Below are 16,762 nucleotides of genomic sequence, written 5' to 3'. Positions count from 1 at the left end.
CAATGCAAAAACTGCATTTTTTGACTTTTTGAGTGTATTTAATTGGTTTTAGTTTAAAATGAAAAATTACTAAACAGTTGCTGTCATTGTAGTTGTATGTTTTGCAGCGTATAATTTGAGGTTAGAATTATATTTACGAAGTTAAAGCGACAAAAATGTCGCTGTTCCCAGCATTTGCGGCTGACGCAGAAGCTACACAATTTAAAGAACCACCTCAAGTAAATTGGCTTCAAAACACCAGTTTCCAAATAGATGTAACTCCACATACTGAAGAACCTGCTAAAGAGACTCCATCCACTCCAGATGACGAGCCCGAGCCGAAGAAACGAAAGAAAGAGAAAAAACACAAACACAAAACAAACAAAGAAAAGCGAGCTGCTGCTGAAATCACAGAATACAAAGAGGAAGGTTTTGCAATTGATAAAGTACGCAACAAAGAGTTCTTGACTGTCAAAACAATATCAAGACCTTCCGCTCCAAAATACAGTGTCAGGTATTACGTTAACAGTTTCAAAGCACGCCGCAGAAAAAAATTTAAAAGGTATTACCATCATGCGCGAAAAATCAATGATAAAAGTGACACAGAGGAGCAGCTTATAACAAAAAAGAATCTTGACGCCATGGGAGGAAGCAAAAAAGACGATAATTTCGCCGGATTTCAACAAGAAACAAACTTGTCACAAACGACAGCGACGTACAATCGGAAATTGACGGAAAATGTGCACGACATTAAGTTGTGGTTGGAATATGTGAAGTTTCAAGATACAGTTTATCAATTTGAAAAGACATACCGGAAGGGCAGTATCGCGAAAGGATTGCGCGTGTTAGCAGAGCGTAAACTCTCAATCTTAGACAAAGCCCTCACTCACAATCAAAACTGTGAAGAGCTGTTGAGGGAACGATTAAACGTTGCCGTCAATGTGTACCCCTCTGATGAGCTACAAGTTCTTTTGAAAGGTCTGGTAGATAAAGAACAAGGCAACATAATTTTATGGCAGGGCTACATAGAGTCAACTCAGTGTTCAATGTCACATTGTAACACCCCTGCTGTGTTAAATTTGTACATAAAGTGCTTGTCCATTCTACATAAATTACGCCGCAATTCTACAATGGAAAAAGCACAACTTGAAGAAAACATTTTAAAAATGTTGTACCAGTGTGGGTTGTTTTTGAAACAAGCCGGTCTGTTTGAACAGTTGTGGACGTTACTGAGATTATACCTCGAACTGAACCTTTCCGCAAGCGACAAGTCCAAATTTAATATCTCGTCAGGTTTCGAAGAAAAACAACTAGTCGAGTTCGAGGAGGTGGTCTTCAACTCACAATTACCTCTGCACGAGTTGTGGTTGAGGACGGAAAAACTGAGAGAGGCGTGCCACTGGTTACCCTTTGCAGAAGATGGTCAATGCGAAGATCCACAACGTCTGGTGTTCCCCGAAGACGTGGCGGAACTAATCCATCCAATCACAATGCCCGAAAACACTTTCAAATTGATAGCGACAATTCTCACACTAATGAAGATTCCTCTTCTGTTCTGTAGACACAGCACAATGCAGGACTTGGGTCTGGATTACGTCCCCTGGGCTCTCGATTCCATCGAGTCCTTGTTGCCAATTTTCTTACCTTTGTATCCGATCGATCTAAGAAACGACAATCTAATCATCGACAATCGACTATCGGTGGGACCTCAGTATTTAAAAGTGTTGCCAGGACAAGAAGAATATTTGAATTTCGTCCTGTCAACAATGAAAAGTTGTGCTGAATGCTTGACCGGTGACGATCGTACAGCTACGACAGTTTGGTGGCTAAGATTTCAAAAGCTGCTGATCATTTTGGAAAAAGAGAACAGATTCAAGCTGCCTCAAGGGTTCGGCAAGAAGATCAAATCTAACGTGAAAGCGTTGCTAAAGCAGGAGGAGAACAGAAGCAACATCATTTTTTATTGCGAGTACGCGTTGATCGAATACGAATTGGGAAACATTGAGACGTGTCTCAATATAATACGAACCGCCCTCTCCTTTAGTTCAAACAGAATGATCCTGGCTAGTACAGTCGACGAAGAACAAACCGCTCGCTGCTACCTTTACCGGATTTTGATTGAAGTTTATTTGAATACAAAAAAAGATTCGGAAGCTTTGAAGCACTTGATAGGATACGTTTTGGAGAGAAACGGTCCAGTGGACACCTTAAACGACGACGTATTCAATCAAGCAACTCTCAAGTTCAAACACGTAACACTGCAACTGTTACAAAAAGAGATGGACAAGCTTCCGGTTGCAAATCAATTTTTACCAAACTTTTTGACCGACTGGATCATTTGCAACGGTTGGTTTTTGTATCTGACCAAAGGTGCCATCCAGTGTGGCACGTTCATCGAAAATATCTTGTGCGAGCTGGAAGACAAGCAGCAGGGAATGATGTGGCAAAAAGAAGTTATTTTCGAGTTTTACGTCGCCGTCTTTTTCAAACACTGCACTCTCAATCCCGGATACGGAACTTTTAAAATTTTGGACGATGTGCTAAGTAGAGCCATCGAACAGTACCCCAACAATCTCTTTCTGCTGACGGTTCTCGCCAAAGAACAGAGCATCACGAGTTGTTCCGGCGCCCCCTGGTGGAAGTTGAAGTCTTTGTTGGTCAAAACCGGACGAGCCTTTCCGATACTGTTTTTGGTGCTTATAGGGAACCAACAAAGTGTGGCCGTTCGAGAGACATTCGTCGAAACATTCACAGGTAACAAAGTGTGGGACAAGGAGGACGATTGTCTAAAGTGCGTTTTTTAGGGAAAAAGTATGAGATGAGCGGAAGTCACAAAAACAGGATGTTGGCTTTATTCAGGCTCATTACCAGACCGGATATGTGTACGAGGAGATGCGGATTAGTCTGGAGGTTGTACCTGCAATTTGTCCACGCCCATTTTGATCCTGCGCTGTGCAGGAATGTCTATTATTGTGCGGTTGAAGAGTGCCCTTGGTTAAAAGTAAGTTCAACTGTATTTATTATAAGAAGTTTTTTTATCAATTTCATTTTAGGCGTTGTATATCGACGCTGCTATTTATATTCCTGCGGAATTGGCACAAATTCAGGATCTTCTGATCGAAAAACAACTTCGTCTTCACGTAACCCCCGAGGAATTGGATGTGTTACGTAGCTAATAAGTGTAATAACTGTGATAGTATTTTTGTAATAAAAAAAATACAGTGGAACGATCGCTTTTTGTCCGGTAACAACAGGTAGGTTGTAGGAAAAAAATTCGTTGACTTGGTTTTATTTTTGGATAAATTAAACAAAAATAACACTTGCTTCGTTAAAAAAATTAAATTAATGCATATTAATGTTGTACATTATACAGTGTAATAAAACTGAAAAGAATAATCAAAAACAAATACTGGGCATAAATTAATAATTAAATACATTAAATAAAACAAATTATTTGGTTTCCACTCGAATTGGACAGATTGCCTTACATACGTACATATTAAAAAATTTAAAGCTATTTGCTGGTGTTACTTTTAAATACCATCTTAACTTAAAATTATTCTCACAAATTATCACCGTAGGTAATGTTAGTTGAAATTAAAAAATGTTATTCTCATTAAAAAACCTGGAAGTTTCGCTTAAAAAATCTTAATGCAAATGTAAGACAGGCACGATTTAATCATTGTTTAAATTAAGTATGGATTGCGAATCCAGCAAATCTCCAGTAAGTAAAACGTTAAGAGGCAACATACCTGCGACCTGTCCACTATTTCGACTAAAGGGAAAGAAACTGTTCACCTTCCTTAACAACTCCAAATGTTCCTCTTTGTTCCTGTTCAACTTTCCGTTAACTTCCCCAGTCTGTATTTTCTCCTGCAATTCGAATATCTCCGCCACTATAAATCTACTACACAAATCTATTTGCGGTCTTCCCCCGTTGCGAATTTCTAAATCTGGTAACCATCGGAAGTAGCATTGCATCCAGACGTCGAGGTGAGAGACGCTGGTGGCGGGCCTGAGTACTCGTTTGAAGCTGTCGTCGAAGAGAGGATTACAGAACAAGGCGATGTCTTTCTCGCCGAACTGTTCGCTCCAATCCCACACGCTCCGTAAAATGAGCGAGCTGTGACCAGCACCGCCCTGCAAGATTTCATTTCTGAAATGAAAATGTATGCCGTGAAAAGCTTCACTTACGCTCTCGGCTATAATTCGGTCGTGCTCGCAGTTAAACAAAAACGTGTCAAAAATGGAAATATGGGCAGAGTCCCAGATAGTGGTGAGGTAAGTCTCGCTGAATTGGAAAGCTGTTGGGTACTGCTGCATTAATTGCCACACGCAGTCGAGAAACACCAAGAACACAGGCGATTGGTCGATGTCCTTGTTCAAAATGTGTCCTAATCTATTGGCGAAAGGGTGTCCCATCGCCACCCAATCTTTCTGGATCAACGACTGAAACCCGAACTTCGTTCGAAAATACGGGTCCAACATCAGCTGGGTCAGACTTGAAATGACGCAATTGAGGTCTTGACCGTTACCTGCAATGTCGGATTATAATATAACGCGAAATTAAACCGCAAGAGTGCACCTTCTTGCAAGACGACTGTCGACGTCTGATCTAATATTTGGTTGACAGCTTCGAGGGCTTTGGATAAACAGGTGGACACGTGACTCATCCATTTGGTCGAGTCGAGTAAACCGTAGAATTTAAAATCTTGATTTTTGAACGTTCGTAAATTTTCAGGTACACAAAGATCTCTAAGTTTGAGGAAGCTCGATTGGATTTCTTTTGGCGATGGACATTCTTTGCTGAGATCTATTATATATGGCTGCTTCTTTTCCGGGTGGCTCTTGCGGATATGTTCCAGTAACATATTTTCTTGAGTACGATCCTGGATTGTCGGCAAAAGATCGGCCATTCTGACTAGCGCGGCGCCTGTGGATGTACCCCAAACCTAACGCATAATTATTGTACCATTTTATGATGACGTAAGTGGTCAAGTTGGCATCACTGACAATTATTGACAATTGACCGTGAAATTGGTTAGACAATTGTACATTTTTATGAGATTGCTAATTTGATTAGTTCTTTTTAGTCATCAAAAATAACGGTTATCTCTCGTTTGAACAGTTATATAAGTTTACAACTGATGTATCAGTTAATTGATACAATAACGCCTACTATGTGTTTTTTAATTGTATAATATATTACCAAATTATTACTGATAAGCTTAAACTTTTTGAAGTAGAGCGTTTATATCGCTATCTCACTTCTTCCGTCAGATCCACGTACACCGTGTGGTTTTCATGAGTAATCATTTCATAACAATGTACTTATATTTATGTCAATTGAACTAAAAAAACAACACTGATAACAGTAAAAAGCAGTCAACAAAAGTTAACATTTTTAATGGACGACAACGTCTCGTTATCTCGTAAATAAGCGTCTCTATTGTCTGACTGTAAAATGCTTATCTTACCCATACTGGACAGCATCTATTTTGAAAACGTTCAACTGCCAATGTTAGAGAATTATCCATGAGAGACTGGGGTACAATTAAGGTGGACATCATTGCATGTGATGTTTGGAAATTCTCATTGACAACTGATGCCTTCCAATTTTTGCACTTTGTCCTCTCCAGTTCCTTTTTCCAGTTCTCTCTTTTGCGAAAAAGACATACTTCTTTCAATAATGAATTAAAACATGGCTCCCTAAAGTGTCAGACATTACATTTTGACATTTAAAATCATATGTCATACTTATAATCATAGGCAAATAATAAACTGTGCCTCTTTGGATAAGCATGATGCAATAGCGCATTTGTAATATTTTTACCGCTATCTTTCTCTCCATGTTTGAAACTGAATTCTAAGGATCTCATGTTCTAAGAATAAGAGACAAAAGAAATATAAAAAGCAATTTTAGATTAATTATCCATACTTTACAAATAACAAGCAATTCCTTGATTTTGCCTGACACATTTTGACCTGGAATTAATTTCTTTTTAGTTTTATCTCCAATCTGATAAATTGTATCAATGGAAGACAAGCATGCATCATTGGGACCTAACAGAAAATTTTGTTGGTAACAATTTTCTGCATCTCTATCTTCAGCACTGGCAAAAGATAACTTGAAAGTTGTAACTGTTAAAACGCCTAAAGTTGCCTTTTTTCTATCACTCAGTGGTGCAAATAACAACACTTTTTGTGCCTCACAAACTACTGTTTCACCTTGAATCACAAATCATGTCAATCAACTTTTAAGCCTTTGAAAATTTCAACTTACCATCGAGAAGTTTTGTCCTTTGTTCATCTGTGAGATTGACTGACTACAAATTTAAAAACATTACAAAAACCTCGCAATTAATAATGTAAGAGAATATTACCGCGAGCTCCTCCTCATCAATGTAACTTTTAAAGCGAGATTCTCTGAATTCAGTCATTTTGTCGCGCAATAATATTTATTTTTATGTTGAACAACTCCAGGTTACATTATTCGAAAAATAAATAATTTTGCCCATACCAGCACAATTAGATTTCTTGAAAAAAGAATTTAGAAGAAAAATGACGAATTGGTAAAAAATTTTACTATTTTTTGAGGTTATGTTTATGCCATTATACGATCAACTCCGACAATGCACGACACCAAAAGGTGTAGGCCGTGTAGGTAAAGCTGTGATTACGCTATACTGAAAAAGTGACAGCAAATGAAATTAATTTCTTGTCTACTTACTGATATTTTTCTTATTAACTCGTAACACCACATTTTGTCGGCTAATGCAAAATTTAAATTTTAAATTTTAGCGCTTTATTAATATGAGTCTTTTAATAATTTCGAACACATTTATTGCATGTTGGGTGTATGCTGACCTTAAGAGTTGTAGATTGACTTGACACATCTCAGCTGTTGGATCATAACAAAAGTCAGTAGAGGTTAGCTGTCAAAGTTAATTAAATCTTTTTAAAATTAAGAATCGTTTTTACTATTTTGCATGAATCACACTAATCTATCCACACAATATTTCTTCAATATAGTCGCATTTGGCATTACCTTTTTTTGATAACATCTTCAGGTTTCAATTATGCGGTCAAAGTTTAAAATTTATTTAATCTTAAGTTCGACGTGTGTCCGCTTTTGAAAAGTGCCTTTTATACCAACGAATGTAGTTAACGTTTATAATCTTAATACTAATGGTAAAAATGCAAATTATAAACGAGCAGAACGTTGCGCAGTTTTTGAAGAAACATAAAGTACAAACCAGGTGAGATTATTTCAGTAGTTCTGAAAATGTGGTTTAAAAAAAATCAAAATTAAATAAAGTTTTGCAAAGTGTAATTAAGCGAAAGTAATTTTTGTATACTTACTTGCAGGCCAAATGCAGGACCAGGTTTGTGGCTCACACTCTTGCTACCTTTGGCACTTATTATTTCTGCTGCAACACAACCAATAATATCCACTTCAACATATAAACTGTCCTCAATATTTTCTGTTGGGTTAATTTGCTCTTCTTTAGTGTTTCTATACCAAATTTCAAGCAATAAAAGACTGAAAATTTTCAATGCTTGGCTGATAGCAGCCTGTATCATAGTCACAGTCCTGTTTCGAATATGTCTTCACAGAGGTATGTTGTTAATTTTACCGGGTCTATTTATATTAATAAATTCGTAGTAGTGATGAGAGACCAAGTTCCATTATAATTAGTTCTCAGGAAAAATAAATGTGGGCTATTGTTCAACACATTTACAGTTATAATTTAGTTGTGTTATTTAGTTACAGGTCATTCTAAACGACGAGATTATGAATCCCCAATGTTTTTGTTAGTTTCAATAAAAAACAAAAATATGTGTTTCCTATTAGCACAAGTGTTTTTTAATAAAGCTCGCGCAATCACCCTCAAGGGCGTTTTAAATTAGAGTTAATCAATGTCATTAAAATAAGTAAAACATGAAGGTCTTGCATAATTCAAGATGAAATAATTTTTAGGGATGGCATTTTCAATATGGAGTGCAATTTTTTCTACAATACTCTACTACAAACTTTATATCTTCATCTTAGAAAAATTGCCAAAATGTTTTACTCTCGGTGAAGCCGCCGTGTGTACCCAAAGCTACACACTGTTGCTATACTTCACCCTCGTGAATGTTTTTCAACATGTTGAAAAAACCCCAACTACCGTAATGCAAATGTCGACTCTTACTATCCAGGTAGAACATTAAAATATTTTAAATAAATCTCTCGCATTTCAAATTTGAAACAGGTCGGCCTATTTGGAATATCTACAATAATATTTTTAACATACCTGTGCGGCATCAGAAGTCCTACGAAGTTTTACATATTAACGGGAAGCGTTTTTGTTTTTACGGTGCTCTTGCCGTTAGAAATTTTACTGAAGAAGAATGCACTTTTGTGGATTTTAAATTTATTTTGGGACGACCTCCAAACAGTAAGACACGTTATTACGAGTATTTAGATACCCAACCACAAACCTGAAACAAAAAATTTCAGAACAAAGTCGTACTATACTGGACCGTCTTTAGTCTTGTCGCAATTGTATCAGTCAACAAACGAATAAAAGAAGCCAAAAAAGCAACTACCGCTGTACGAAAAATCTTCCACGTTTTAACCGTAGCAGTTTTTGTACCTGGCCTCGTCTACAATTGTTCGTTTTTATATTTGGCAAGTGGTGTAATATTCGGAATATTTTTTTTGCTAGAGGTACGTCGTTATAAAAGCAGGAATTCCGCATGTTGACATAAACTTTCAGGTTTTAAGAATTTTAAATGTGCCACCTCTTGGACAAGCTTTGCAAAATGGACTTGTTATATTCGGCGACGAGAAAGACACGGGAATCATTGCGTTGACGCCGATGTATCTTCTAGCAGGTTGTGCTCTGCCTCTATGGATACATCCAGCACCTTGTGATGTTACAAATTCGGCCACTTTCAGTCTATTACCGTTATTAAGTGGATTGCTCACGATTGGAATCGGTGACACGGCGGCAAGCATTGTAGGGTCCAGATTTGGAACGCACCATTGGCATGGTAAAGTGTTGTTTGAAATGTTCTGTTTAATCAAAAATAAATCTTTTCAAAGGTTCCAAGAAGACGATAGAAGGGACGATCGCCTGTGTTGTTAGTCAACTACTGACGATTTGCTTTCTTATCTTCTTAGGTAGGTTGCCGTAGTTGTTTTCCATTCATTATTCATTTATATTTTGTAGATGTTTTAAAACTGCCAACTACTAAAGATCACGTTAAGACTGTTGTAGCGATTATAATGACTTCCATACTTGAAGCAAAAACTGATCAAGTTGACAATTTAGCGTTACCGTTTGTAATGTACTTAGTTCTTATTGTATAATCCCGTAATTTATTACAATAAAAGTTTTTACTATTGAATAATAAATTTTGTAGCAGCAAGTACATAATCATATCAAATTTTAATAAAAAAGGATATAAGCGGAATGACAATTCAATGTAATTGTAAATAGTCGAGTAATGTGTAGATTATGCAACACATAATACATCCAGTTCATAAATCAATTCTAAGTTATCTATATCGTGTTATGTAACTAATGAAATGATAATTTAACCAAATCTCGTTTCTAAAATTCTACAAAAAGTGCTATTAATATTACATGACGATAAATTTGTTATTATTCCAGTTCGGGATGTTAACCGTGAAATTTAAACGTCAATCCTTGAATGTCAAGTGTGATTAGTGTGAATGTCATTTTTGTTAAGCATTTTTTACAAAAGCGATAATTTTACTTATACTGATTATGAGACTTCAAAAACATATAGAAATTTAAAAGAATAAATTCTCGATTAAGTACCAATACGCTCCAAGGTCATTGGATAATTTTTATCTGTTGTGCTGCGCGTTCGCTTCTTTGCCTGTTTAGTTGGTTTACTTCGCGTTTCGTAGTTTTTGTTTAGTATTATTAATTCTTGTGCGGTGGAGTCACGACGCCGCTGTAGATATTAAAAGATTTAATACGCCTAGCAACAAATACTTTGAACAAAAATTAAATCAGTTTCGTAGTGACCACGTAAAAAAGACAAGATGCTGCGACTGGCTAGATCTGCCCTCACAAAAATTCAAAAATGCAGTTACTCACAATTAGCTGTACCTGCCCCACAAGAAAATCCAAATGTTCTCTATTCAGGGGTAAGTGAAGAGTCTATTTTACTTTTTTAAAGCGATGGTGTGCGTGCAAAAATTTAACAAATATTTACTTTATTGTGTTTTTATCTGTTTTTTACGCAGTACTGCAACATACCTACATAACGTTTGATTGCAATTCGGAATTATTATAAGGATCACCTTATCAAAACAGTCGCAAACAACGTAAAATGATGTAACATCTTGGTCGTTTTGAAATTCCTTTTTTTAATAGTTACGTTGGTGTGGAGAAAAATTACCGACTCGCCAAAATTTTTACCTCATTTCACCCTCTGAACCCTAAATTGAATTGTTATTAAATACAATTATACATTTAATTTTAATTAAAAACAATTACATCTAGTTAATCACACATCAAGTGGTTGTTGGTTTGTGTTTAAGCAATTAATAAACTGCTTTTTTAAAAGCCGGTTCGAGTGTTTTGCGCAACATTAATTCCGTTGTGTTAAAGGTATTCATTAACAATGAATGGCACAAATCAAAATCGGGTAAGACCTTCAAAACGATCAACCCCTCAACCGGGGAGGTCATCACCGAAATCCAGCAAGGCTCGAAAGAAGACATCGACATGGCGGTAGACGCCGCCTACGAAGCCTTCCGTTTTAACTCCCCTTGGAGGACAATGGACGCCTCCGACAGAGGCCTCCTTCTTAATAGACTCGCCGATTTAATGGAACGCGACGCCGCCTATCTTGCGGTACGTAATATGATCAAACGTTTATTCATCCGTTGCTAATAGGTCGCGTCGTTCTGACAGAGTCTTGAAACACTAGACAACGGAAAACCGTATCACGTTGCGTACCCCGTCGACATCATGGGTAGCATCAAATTTATCAGGTACATGGCAGGATGGGCCGACAAGAATCATGGAAAAACCATCCCCATGGACGGTCCTTTTATGTGTTACACTCGCCACGAACCTGTGGGAGTTTGCGGACAAATCATCCCCTGGAACTTCCCCCTCTTGATGTTGGCCTGGAAGATAGCCCCCGCTCTCAGTATGGGCAACACTGTCGTCCTAAAACCTGCCGAACAAACCCCTCTCACTGCTCTCTACGTCGCACAATTGATCAAAGAAGTCGGTTTTCCTCCAGGTGTGGTCAATATAGTCCCTGGTTTCGGCGACGCCGGCGCCGCCCTAGTCTCCAATCCAAAAGTCGACAAAATCGCCTTCACTGGATCCACAGAAGTGGGTTTGAAAATCCAGCAGATGTCAGGGGTGGGAAACTTGAAACGAACAACTCTGGAATTGGGTGGCAAGAGCCCCAATATTATTTTGGCCGACGTAAATATAGAGCAAGCCGTGGAACAAGCTCACTTCGGTTTATTCTTCAATCAAGGTCAGGTGTGCTGTGCCGGCTCTAGAACCTTCATCGAGGCCTCGATCTACGACGAGTTCGTCGAGAGGTCGGTAGAGAGGGCGAAAAAACGTACAGTTGGAAATCCCTTCGATTCGAAAACGGAGCAAGGGCCACAGATCGACGACGTCCAGATGGAAAAAATCTTGAGTCTCATCAAAGAGGGAGCCAGTCAGGGTGCCAAGTTGTTGGTGGGCGGCAAGCGGATCGGAGACAAGGGGTACTTCGTCGAACCCACCGTTTTCTCTCAAGTTGAAGACAACAACGTAATTGCCAAGGAGGAAGTAAGTTATTTTGAGGATATTGTATGGAAGTTAGTAATTTTTGTGTGCAGATTTTCGGTCCGGTGCAACAACTGATGCGTTTCAACCAGCTAGATGAGATCATCGATCGTGCAAATGATACCAATTATGGACTGGCCGCGGCGGTTTTCTCCAACGATTTAGATAAAGTCAATTATTTAGTGCAGGGAATCAAAGCTGGGACGGTCTGGGTCAACACTTACAACGTGTTGGGCGCCCAAACACCGTTCGGCGGTTATAAAGACTCCGGCCATGGGAGAGAAGCCGGACAATATGGAATAAGTCAATACACTGAGGTTAAAAGCATTATCACCGCTCTTCCAAAGAAAAATTCCTAAGTCATGACTGATAACCCCTGGAAGTAATATCCACTGTTATATAACTTTTGTCGTTTATCCAACGTTTATTGTTCTCATTATTGTTTATCATTGTATGTTTTAAGGTCGTGTAATTATAGGAGCCTGCTGATTATAAATTGCAAAGTGTGGTATTAACCTATCAGTTAACATTGCTATTTTTGTACAAATAACGAAATATATTTTCACCTAATCATGCACATTATTTGAATTTAGCCTCAAGATCCTCATATTGTGTGATAAAACAAATTAATATTTGTCCCTTTATTAAATTTATCAGGTTTGCAAACATTCCGCGATAACAGCTAAGAATATAAAAAGTAAAGTTAATAAATCGACACATAAGCTTGACACGTCAGGTATTGCCGTTATAAAAATACATTAATTATGAATGCACTAAATTATCCTTGTGCCGAGTCATCCAGACTATTTATATTTTTTGTGTATCAACAATATTCGAGTTTAAAAAATCTTTACGTTTATGTAACCGTATCAGTTTTGACTCGGTCAGAGTAAACAAACTTGGGCGATATAATTTCCGAAAGGATGACTTGAAGAATCTTATCAAACTGCATAATCGTTCTTAGGCAAAATCACGTCCTCATTGAGTGCATGTTGTGAAAATCGCCGAATATAAAACCGATCTCTTGATAATATTTATTTAAAACGCAAGCTTGTAAAAGATAAATAAAAAAACATATCTTTGACACATTGCAAATTGCGTAACTGGCAATAATGCCAAAAGAAAATTAAGAAAAACCGATTATTTTCTAATGTACTGCGTTATTTTATGAATGTGTTCGACTATTGCGGGCATAACAGCAGTCACCGAAGAGTCGATTAAATATTGGATGTAGTGCACAGCCTCTTCTTCGCCGAGATCCAAACGAAACTTTTCCTGAACTTTCTTCACAGCCTTGTCGGGCTCCAGGACGATGTCCGGTACGCTAGCGTCGATCATCAGCGAAAATAAATTCAGCATCAAATTCGCGTGCCTATAAGAGTCAAGAACGGTGAAAACAACTTTAAAAGGGCGTTTAGCAGATCAACAAACCTGCGCAAATGCAGAAAAGCTGTGTAACATTGCTTTCGGAACTCCTGATAATGTTCCGAATTGACTCCCCCCATCGCTTCCACCATTTCCTTGCTAAGCTTCATGGGTGGAGGTAAAGGTTTGGGGTCTCTGCCCAGAATATATCCAAAATCAATATGGAACAATTTCCCGCAAGGTGTCAGTAATAAATTATCTAAATGACGATCTCCCACCCCTAGCAGATACGTAATAACGCAATAACCGGCACAGGATCGTACGTAACTGTCCATAATATCCGGTGCAATACCGTAAGGGCCACTTTCTTGTGGATGATATTTTCTGAAATAATTATGAATACTTCCTGCAACACGTAAATGTTTATTATCGAAACGGGGAAAAACACGAAACTTGTACCTTCTGCAGCCACAGCTTCGGCTACACTTACAGAATCGATAAACTGGACGAATCCGTGTCTAGTGCTCGTCGCTAAAACCTTGTAAGGAGTTAGTTTGAGATCTAAATTCTCCTTTCGCAACAACTTATCCATTAGAGTGATCATTTGCAAAATCAACTGGTCTTGTCTCAAATCGTCGCCGTGTTTGAAAATGGCGACGTATTCTGTATTGTCAAGGGTTACCAAATGTAATTTGGAGGGCATAAGAGCAGACTTGAACAAGCTCGCCTTCTCCGGTATAATCCCTTTTATCGTTATATCAGGATCTAACGGGAACGGTATTGGTTCAAAATTGCTAAAATTAAATTTAAATGCGGTCGGATCGGAGAGTAACTGTTGAAGTTTTTCAGCTTTCTTTTTTCGATTGCCGCTCTCTCGTAACACAGTTTTTACCAATTTAACTAAAGTATCGATAAATTTTTGCTGCTGCGAGAGATTCGAGCGGTTCTTTTGCATTTGTAAGCTACCTTTGGCTAGAGTTTGTGAAAATGTCTTCATTACAGTCAAGTACAACTGTCTTATGACACCCTAAAAGAGGAAGATAGTGACATACAAGAATCGACAACTAATATTTACGTTTTGTTTTATTGTTGGCTCGGGATCTTCACATTCAATCAGTAAATACCAATATAAATAATTCGCAAGTTTTGCGTTTTTACACGCTCTCTGTATAAGAAACGCGGCTAAATCTTGTACCTCTTCTTCTTCGTTCATGTGATCTTGCAAAGTGTCGGTGTTGGCTGAATCAGTGTACACATTATGCAAAATATTTTCAGGCAAACTAGCAGCTCGCGGATCTGCGTCCACTTCGATAACACTATTTACGTTAGAGGAAGCGATTTGGTCGGCTTGATTATAACTCGACGACCGATGCATTACCGATTCGCTAGTTATCGTACTATTACTTTCTTTACTGTCTTTTTTCTCAAGTTGCGCTTCTTTTTCTTCGTTTGATATTATAATCTCCCTACCGGGAGATATCCTCGCGTAACCTAAACAATCACGTGAATCATAAACAACAACATCCCACTTTATTACCTTTTTGTATATCTTGTAAATTTTCATATTTCAGCGCTTGCACCAGCTGCAGTAGATACAACAAAATATCTTCATCTGGGGCTTGCTGCAATCGCGAAATCGCGTATTTCCTCACAGCCGGATGCGTGAAATTAGGAGAGAGCAGTTCGAGAGCGTCCTCCACGTCCATAGGAACCCATATTCTCATCATTGACAGTGCCTGACGGACTTCATTCTGCTGCGTCCAGTTGACGCATTTTAGGAATTTCGCCAGCGCTTTCTTCTGGGTGCTCAGATAAAAACGAAACTTCCAAACGTGGTCTTGTTCTTCGTTAGTCAAAGGTTTGGTGGAGGGGTAGGACACTATGTCGTTTAAAATGTCTCTGATAGCGGCGTTTGGTTTGGCGTCTTTATCGCAATGACCGCTTCGTAACGAACGAGCCAATTTGTGGTGTTTTCGTTCCACCAAATTTTCCTGTTTGCAAAATTGAAAATAAACAAGCAAACAAATTACACCAGCACATTATTGACATTCAACTTTTCCACAAACAGTACTGAGAATCCATATGAATGGAAATTACTTATTCAATTATTCTGACTTATTGGATTAAAATGACGTATTAGTTATGCAGCTGGTGCTTCTCCAGAGGCGAAATAGCAAAATTATATTATAAAAATCAACTAACAAAAATAATTGCATTTCGGGTGTATTGTGGGTTGCATACATTCTAGTTTGTCTAGATACATTACATACCCTCAATATTTCTTGGTCTGGAACCGTCACCAAGTCGCTCTGGGCCCGAAAAGAATGTATTTCTTCGCCATTTTGCTCGAAATACACCACATAATGTGGAATTCCATCAACCATCACTGTTGGAAATTCAATCATAAGATACATATATTCAGAGCAGCTCTTTTCATCATTATTGATCAGTCCCAATTCCCTAAACGTTAATCTATCAAGCCAGTCCACCTATGAGGCACAGATATTAAAAGAATCAACTTTCCATTTATACTGTACTTTTGTCATGTGACCATTTCTGTGTTTTTTAGTCAATTTAGTGAGTCTCTGCATTTGTTCCTTTCCATGATCTTTAGCTTTGCCTGAGGTTGTTGTAGGATAACTGCCATCTGCCTCACAGTTGGGAAACACACGTAAATCCACCATACCCTGCAATGCATGTTGTTGTTTTTTTTTTTACAATATTCTTGAAATTAACCTGTCTAAATAGTCCATGCTTGCTGAAGAGGGAAATTGTTGTGCCTCCTACTGGCCACAGTTTGTTAGGTCCAGTGCAGTCATAAATTGTTAGTGCTAATTGAGCAGTTCTAGGAAGGTCATTAAACTGAACTGGTAATGTAAGCCACTCATTCCAGCTAAAATGTAACATTATCATACATTCTACATTAAGAGATGACTAACCTCCAGCGGGATGTAAATGCTTTGTAGGAAGTTGACACTGGAAGAGCAAGGGGTTGGTTTTGATCAAATATTTGGCACATCACCATTAAATCTGAACAACCATCTGCACATAATCCTGAGTACTTCAGAATTGGGTCAGTTAAAAGTTTATCATACTCTGGTTTTTGGCGTTTACCCTCCAATGTTCCTCTACAATAAATTATTCGTAATTATGAATGTTCTTCCATGAGGTGGCTTACTTACATCTTAATTTGAATGCGATTTGAAAGTGATGAACTATAAACGTAGTAAAACTTGTCATTAAGTTCTTCCATCCTTTTTGAACTTGTACATTTATGATACTTAAATGTTGGTTAGTATTACTTTCATATACTTTTTAAAGCTAAGAAAACTACAAAAACAAACTTCCGTTTAGCTGAATCAGCTGTGCGCTGTTTTCTAAACACAAAACTGGCAGTATCAGTGACATTACACGGAACTACCAACACAAATACAAACATAAAGACACGAATTTCCCTGTTGCTTCCCTGTCTCCTTAACCCCTGTCACCCGTCTAGGTGTTTTGCAATTGCATTAAATTGAATGCGACTGAAGGTTTCCATTAGGATCACGCGAAACCGAGTAACGTTTCTTACTTCGTTGTCGCTACTTTATTTA

At 38.0% G+C, this 16,762-nt stretch overlaps 5 protein-coding genes across 7 annotated transcripts; 3 read left to right on the top strand and 2 right to left on the bottom strand.

Moving 5' to 3' along the window:
• Positions 1-12: 12 nt before the first annotated feature.
• LOC138134504 (nuclear exosome regulator NRDE2) lies at positions 13-3,386 on the top strand. The gene is made up of 3 exons (XM_069052810.1): positions 13-2,733; positions 2,784-2,980; positions 3,033-3,386. Exons 1-3 carry the CDS (start codon positions 156-158, stop codon positions 3,153-3,155), a joined length of 2,898 nt encoding a protein of 965 aa, XP_068908911.1. The 5' UTR covers positions 13-155; the 3' UTR covers positions 3,156-3,386.
• On the bottom strand, positions 3,304-6,505 carry LOC138134515 (myotubularin-related protein 10-B). The gene is made up of 8 exons (XM_069052839.1): positions 6,363-6,505; positions 6,263-6,305; positions 5,918-6,207; positions 5,737-5,861; positions 5,457-5,688; positions 4,565-4,931; positions 4,174-4,514; positions 3,304-4,119 (listed from the first exon to the last, which is right to left on the bottom strand). The coding sequence occupies exons 1-8, from the start codon at positions 6,417-6,419 to the stop codon at positions 3,655-3,657; spliced, it is 1,920 nt and encodes a 639-aa protein (XP_068908940.1). The 5' UTR covers positions 6,420-6,505; the 3' UTR covers positions 3,304-3,654.
• Positions 6,506-7,097: 592 nt separating this feature from the next.
• Positions 7,098-9,382, top strand: Dolk (Dolichol kinase). Of its 2 annotated transcripts, XM_069052848.1 has the most exons (8): positions 7,098-7,238; positions 7,348-7,598; positions 7,961-8,181; positions 8,235-8,420; positions 8,483-8,692; positions 8,742-9,018; positions 9,071-9,148; positions 9,198-9,382. In XM_069052848.1, the coding sequence occupies exons 1-8, from the start codon at positions 7,168-7,170 to the stop codon at positions 9,335-9,337; spliced, it is 1,434 nt and encodes a 477-aa protein (XP_068908949.1). In that variant the 5' UTR covers positions 7,098-7,167; the 3' UTR covers positions 9,338-9,382. The 2 variants fall into 2 exon arrangements, with proteins under 2 accessions (XP_068908949.1, XP_068908950.1); XM_069052849.1 differs by lacking the exon at positions 7,098-7,238 and having other exon boundaries at positions 7,464-7,598.
• A 220-nt stretch (positions 9,383-9,602) lies between these two features.
• On the top strand, positions 9,603-12,376 carry Aldh (Aldehyde dehydrogenase). Its single transcript, XM_069052847.1, has 4 exons — positions 9,603-10,147; positions 10,614-10,859; positions 10,920-11,804; positions 11,855-12,376. The coding sequence occupies exons 1-4, from the start codon at positions 10,043-10,045 to the stop codon at positions 12,158-12,160; spliced, it is 1,542 nt and encodes a 513-aa protein (XP_068908948.1). The 5' UTR covers positions 9,603-10,042; the 3' UTR covers positions 12,161-12,376.
• A 447-nt stretch (positions 12,377-12,823) lies between these two features.
• Positions 12,824-16,589, bottom strand: Pi3K59F (phosphatidylinositol 3-kinase 59F). 2 transcript variants are annotated; one of them, XM_069052812.1, is made up of 10 exons: positions 16,349-16,585; positions 16,106-16,294; positions 15,903-16,059; positions 15,704-15,853; positions 15,437-15,655; positions 14,704-15,157; positions 14,242-14,657; positions 13,626-14,193; positions 13,233-13,572; positions 12,824-13,173 (listed from the first exon to the last, which is right to left on the bottom strand). In XM_069052812.1, the coding sequence occupies exons 1-10, from the start codon at positions 16,417-16,419 to the stop codon at positions 12,942-12,944; spliced, it is 2,796 nt and encodes a 931-aa protein (XP_068908913.1). In that variant the 5' UTR covers positions 16,420-16,585; the 3' UTR covers positions 12,824-12,941. The 2 variants fall into 2 exon arrangements, with proteins under 2 accessions (XP_068908913.1, XP_068908914.1); XM_069052813.1 differs by lacking the exon at positions 12,824-13,173 and having other exon boundaries at positions 13,286-13,550; positions 13,657-14,193; positions 16,349-16,589.
• Between the last annotated feature and the right edge of the window lie 173 nt (positions 16,590-16,762).

This window comes from Tenebrio molitor, chromosome 7 (assembly GCF_963966145.1).
Source record: "Tenebrio molitor chromosome 7, icTenMoli1.1, whole genome shotgun sequence".
In the NCBI taxonomy this organism is placed as follows: Eukaryota; Metazoa; Arthropoda; class Insecta; order Coleoptera; family Tenebrionidae; genus Tenebrio; species Tenebrio molitor.
Note: the sequence above shows the minus strand (reverse complement) of the source record. Positions and strands in the feature narration are given on the sequence as shown.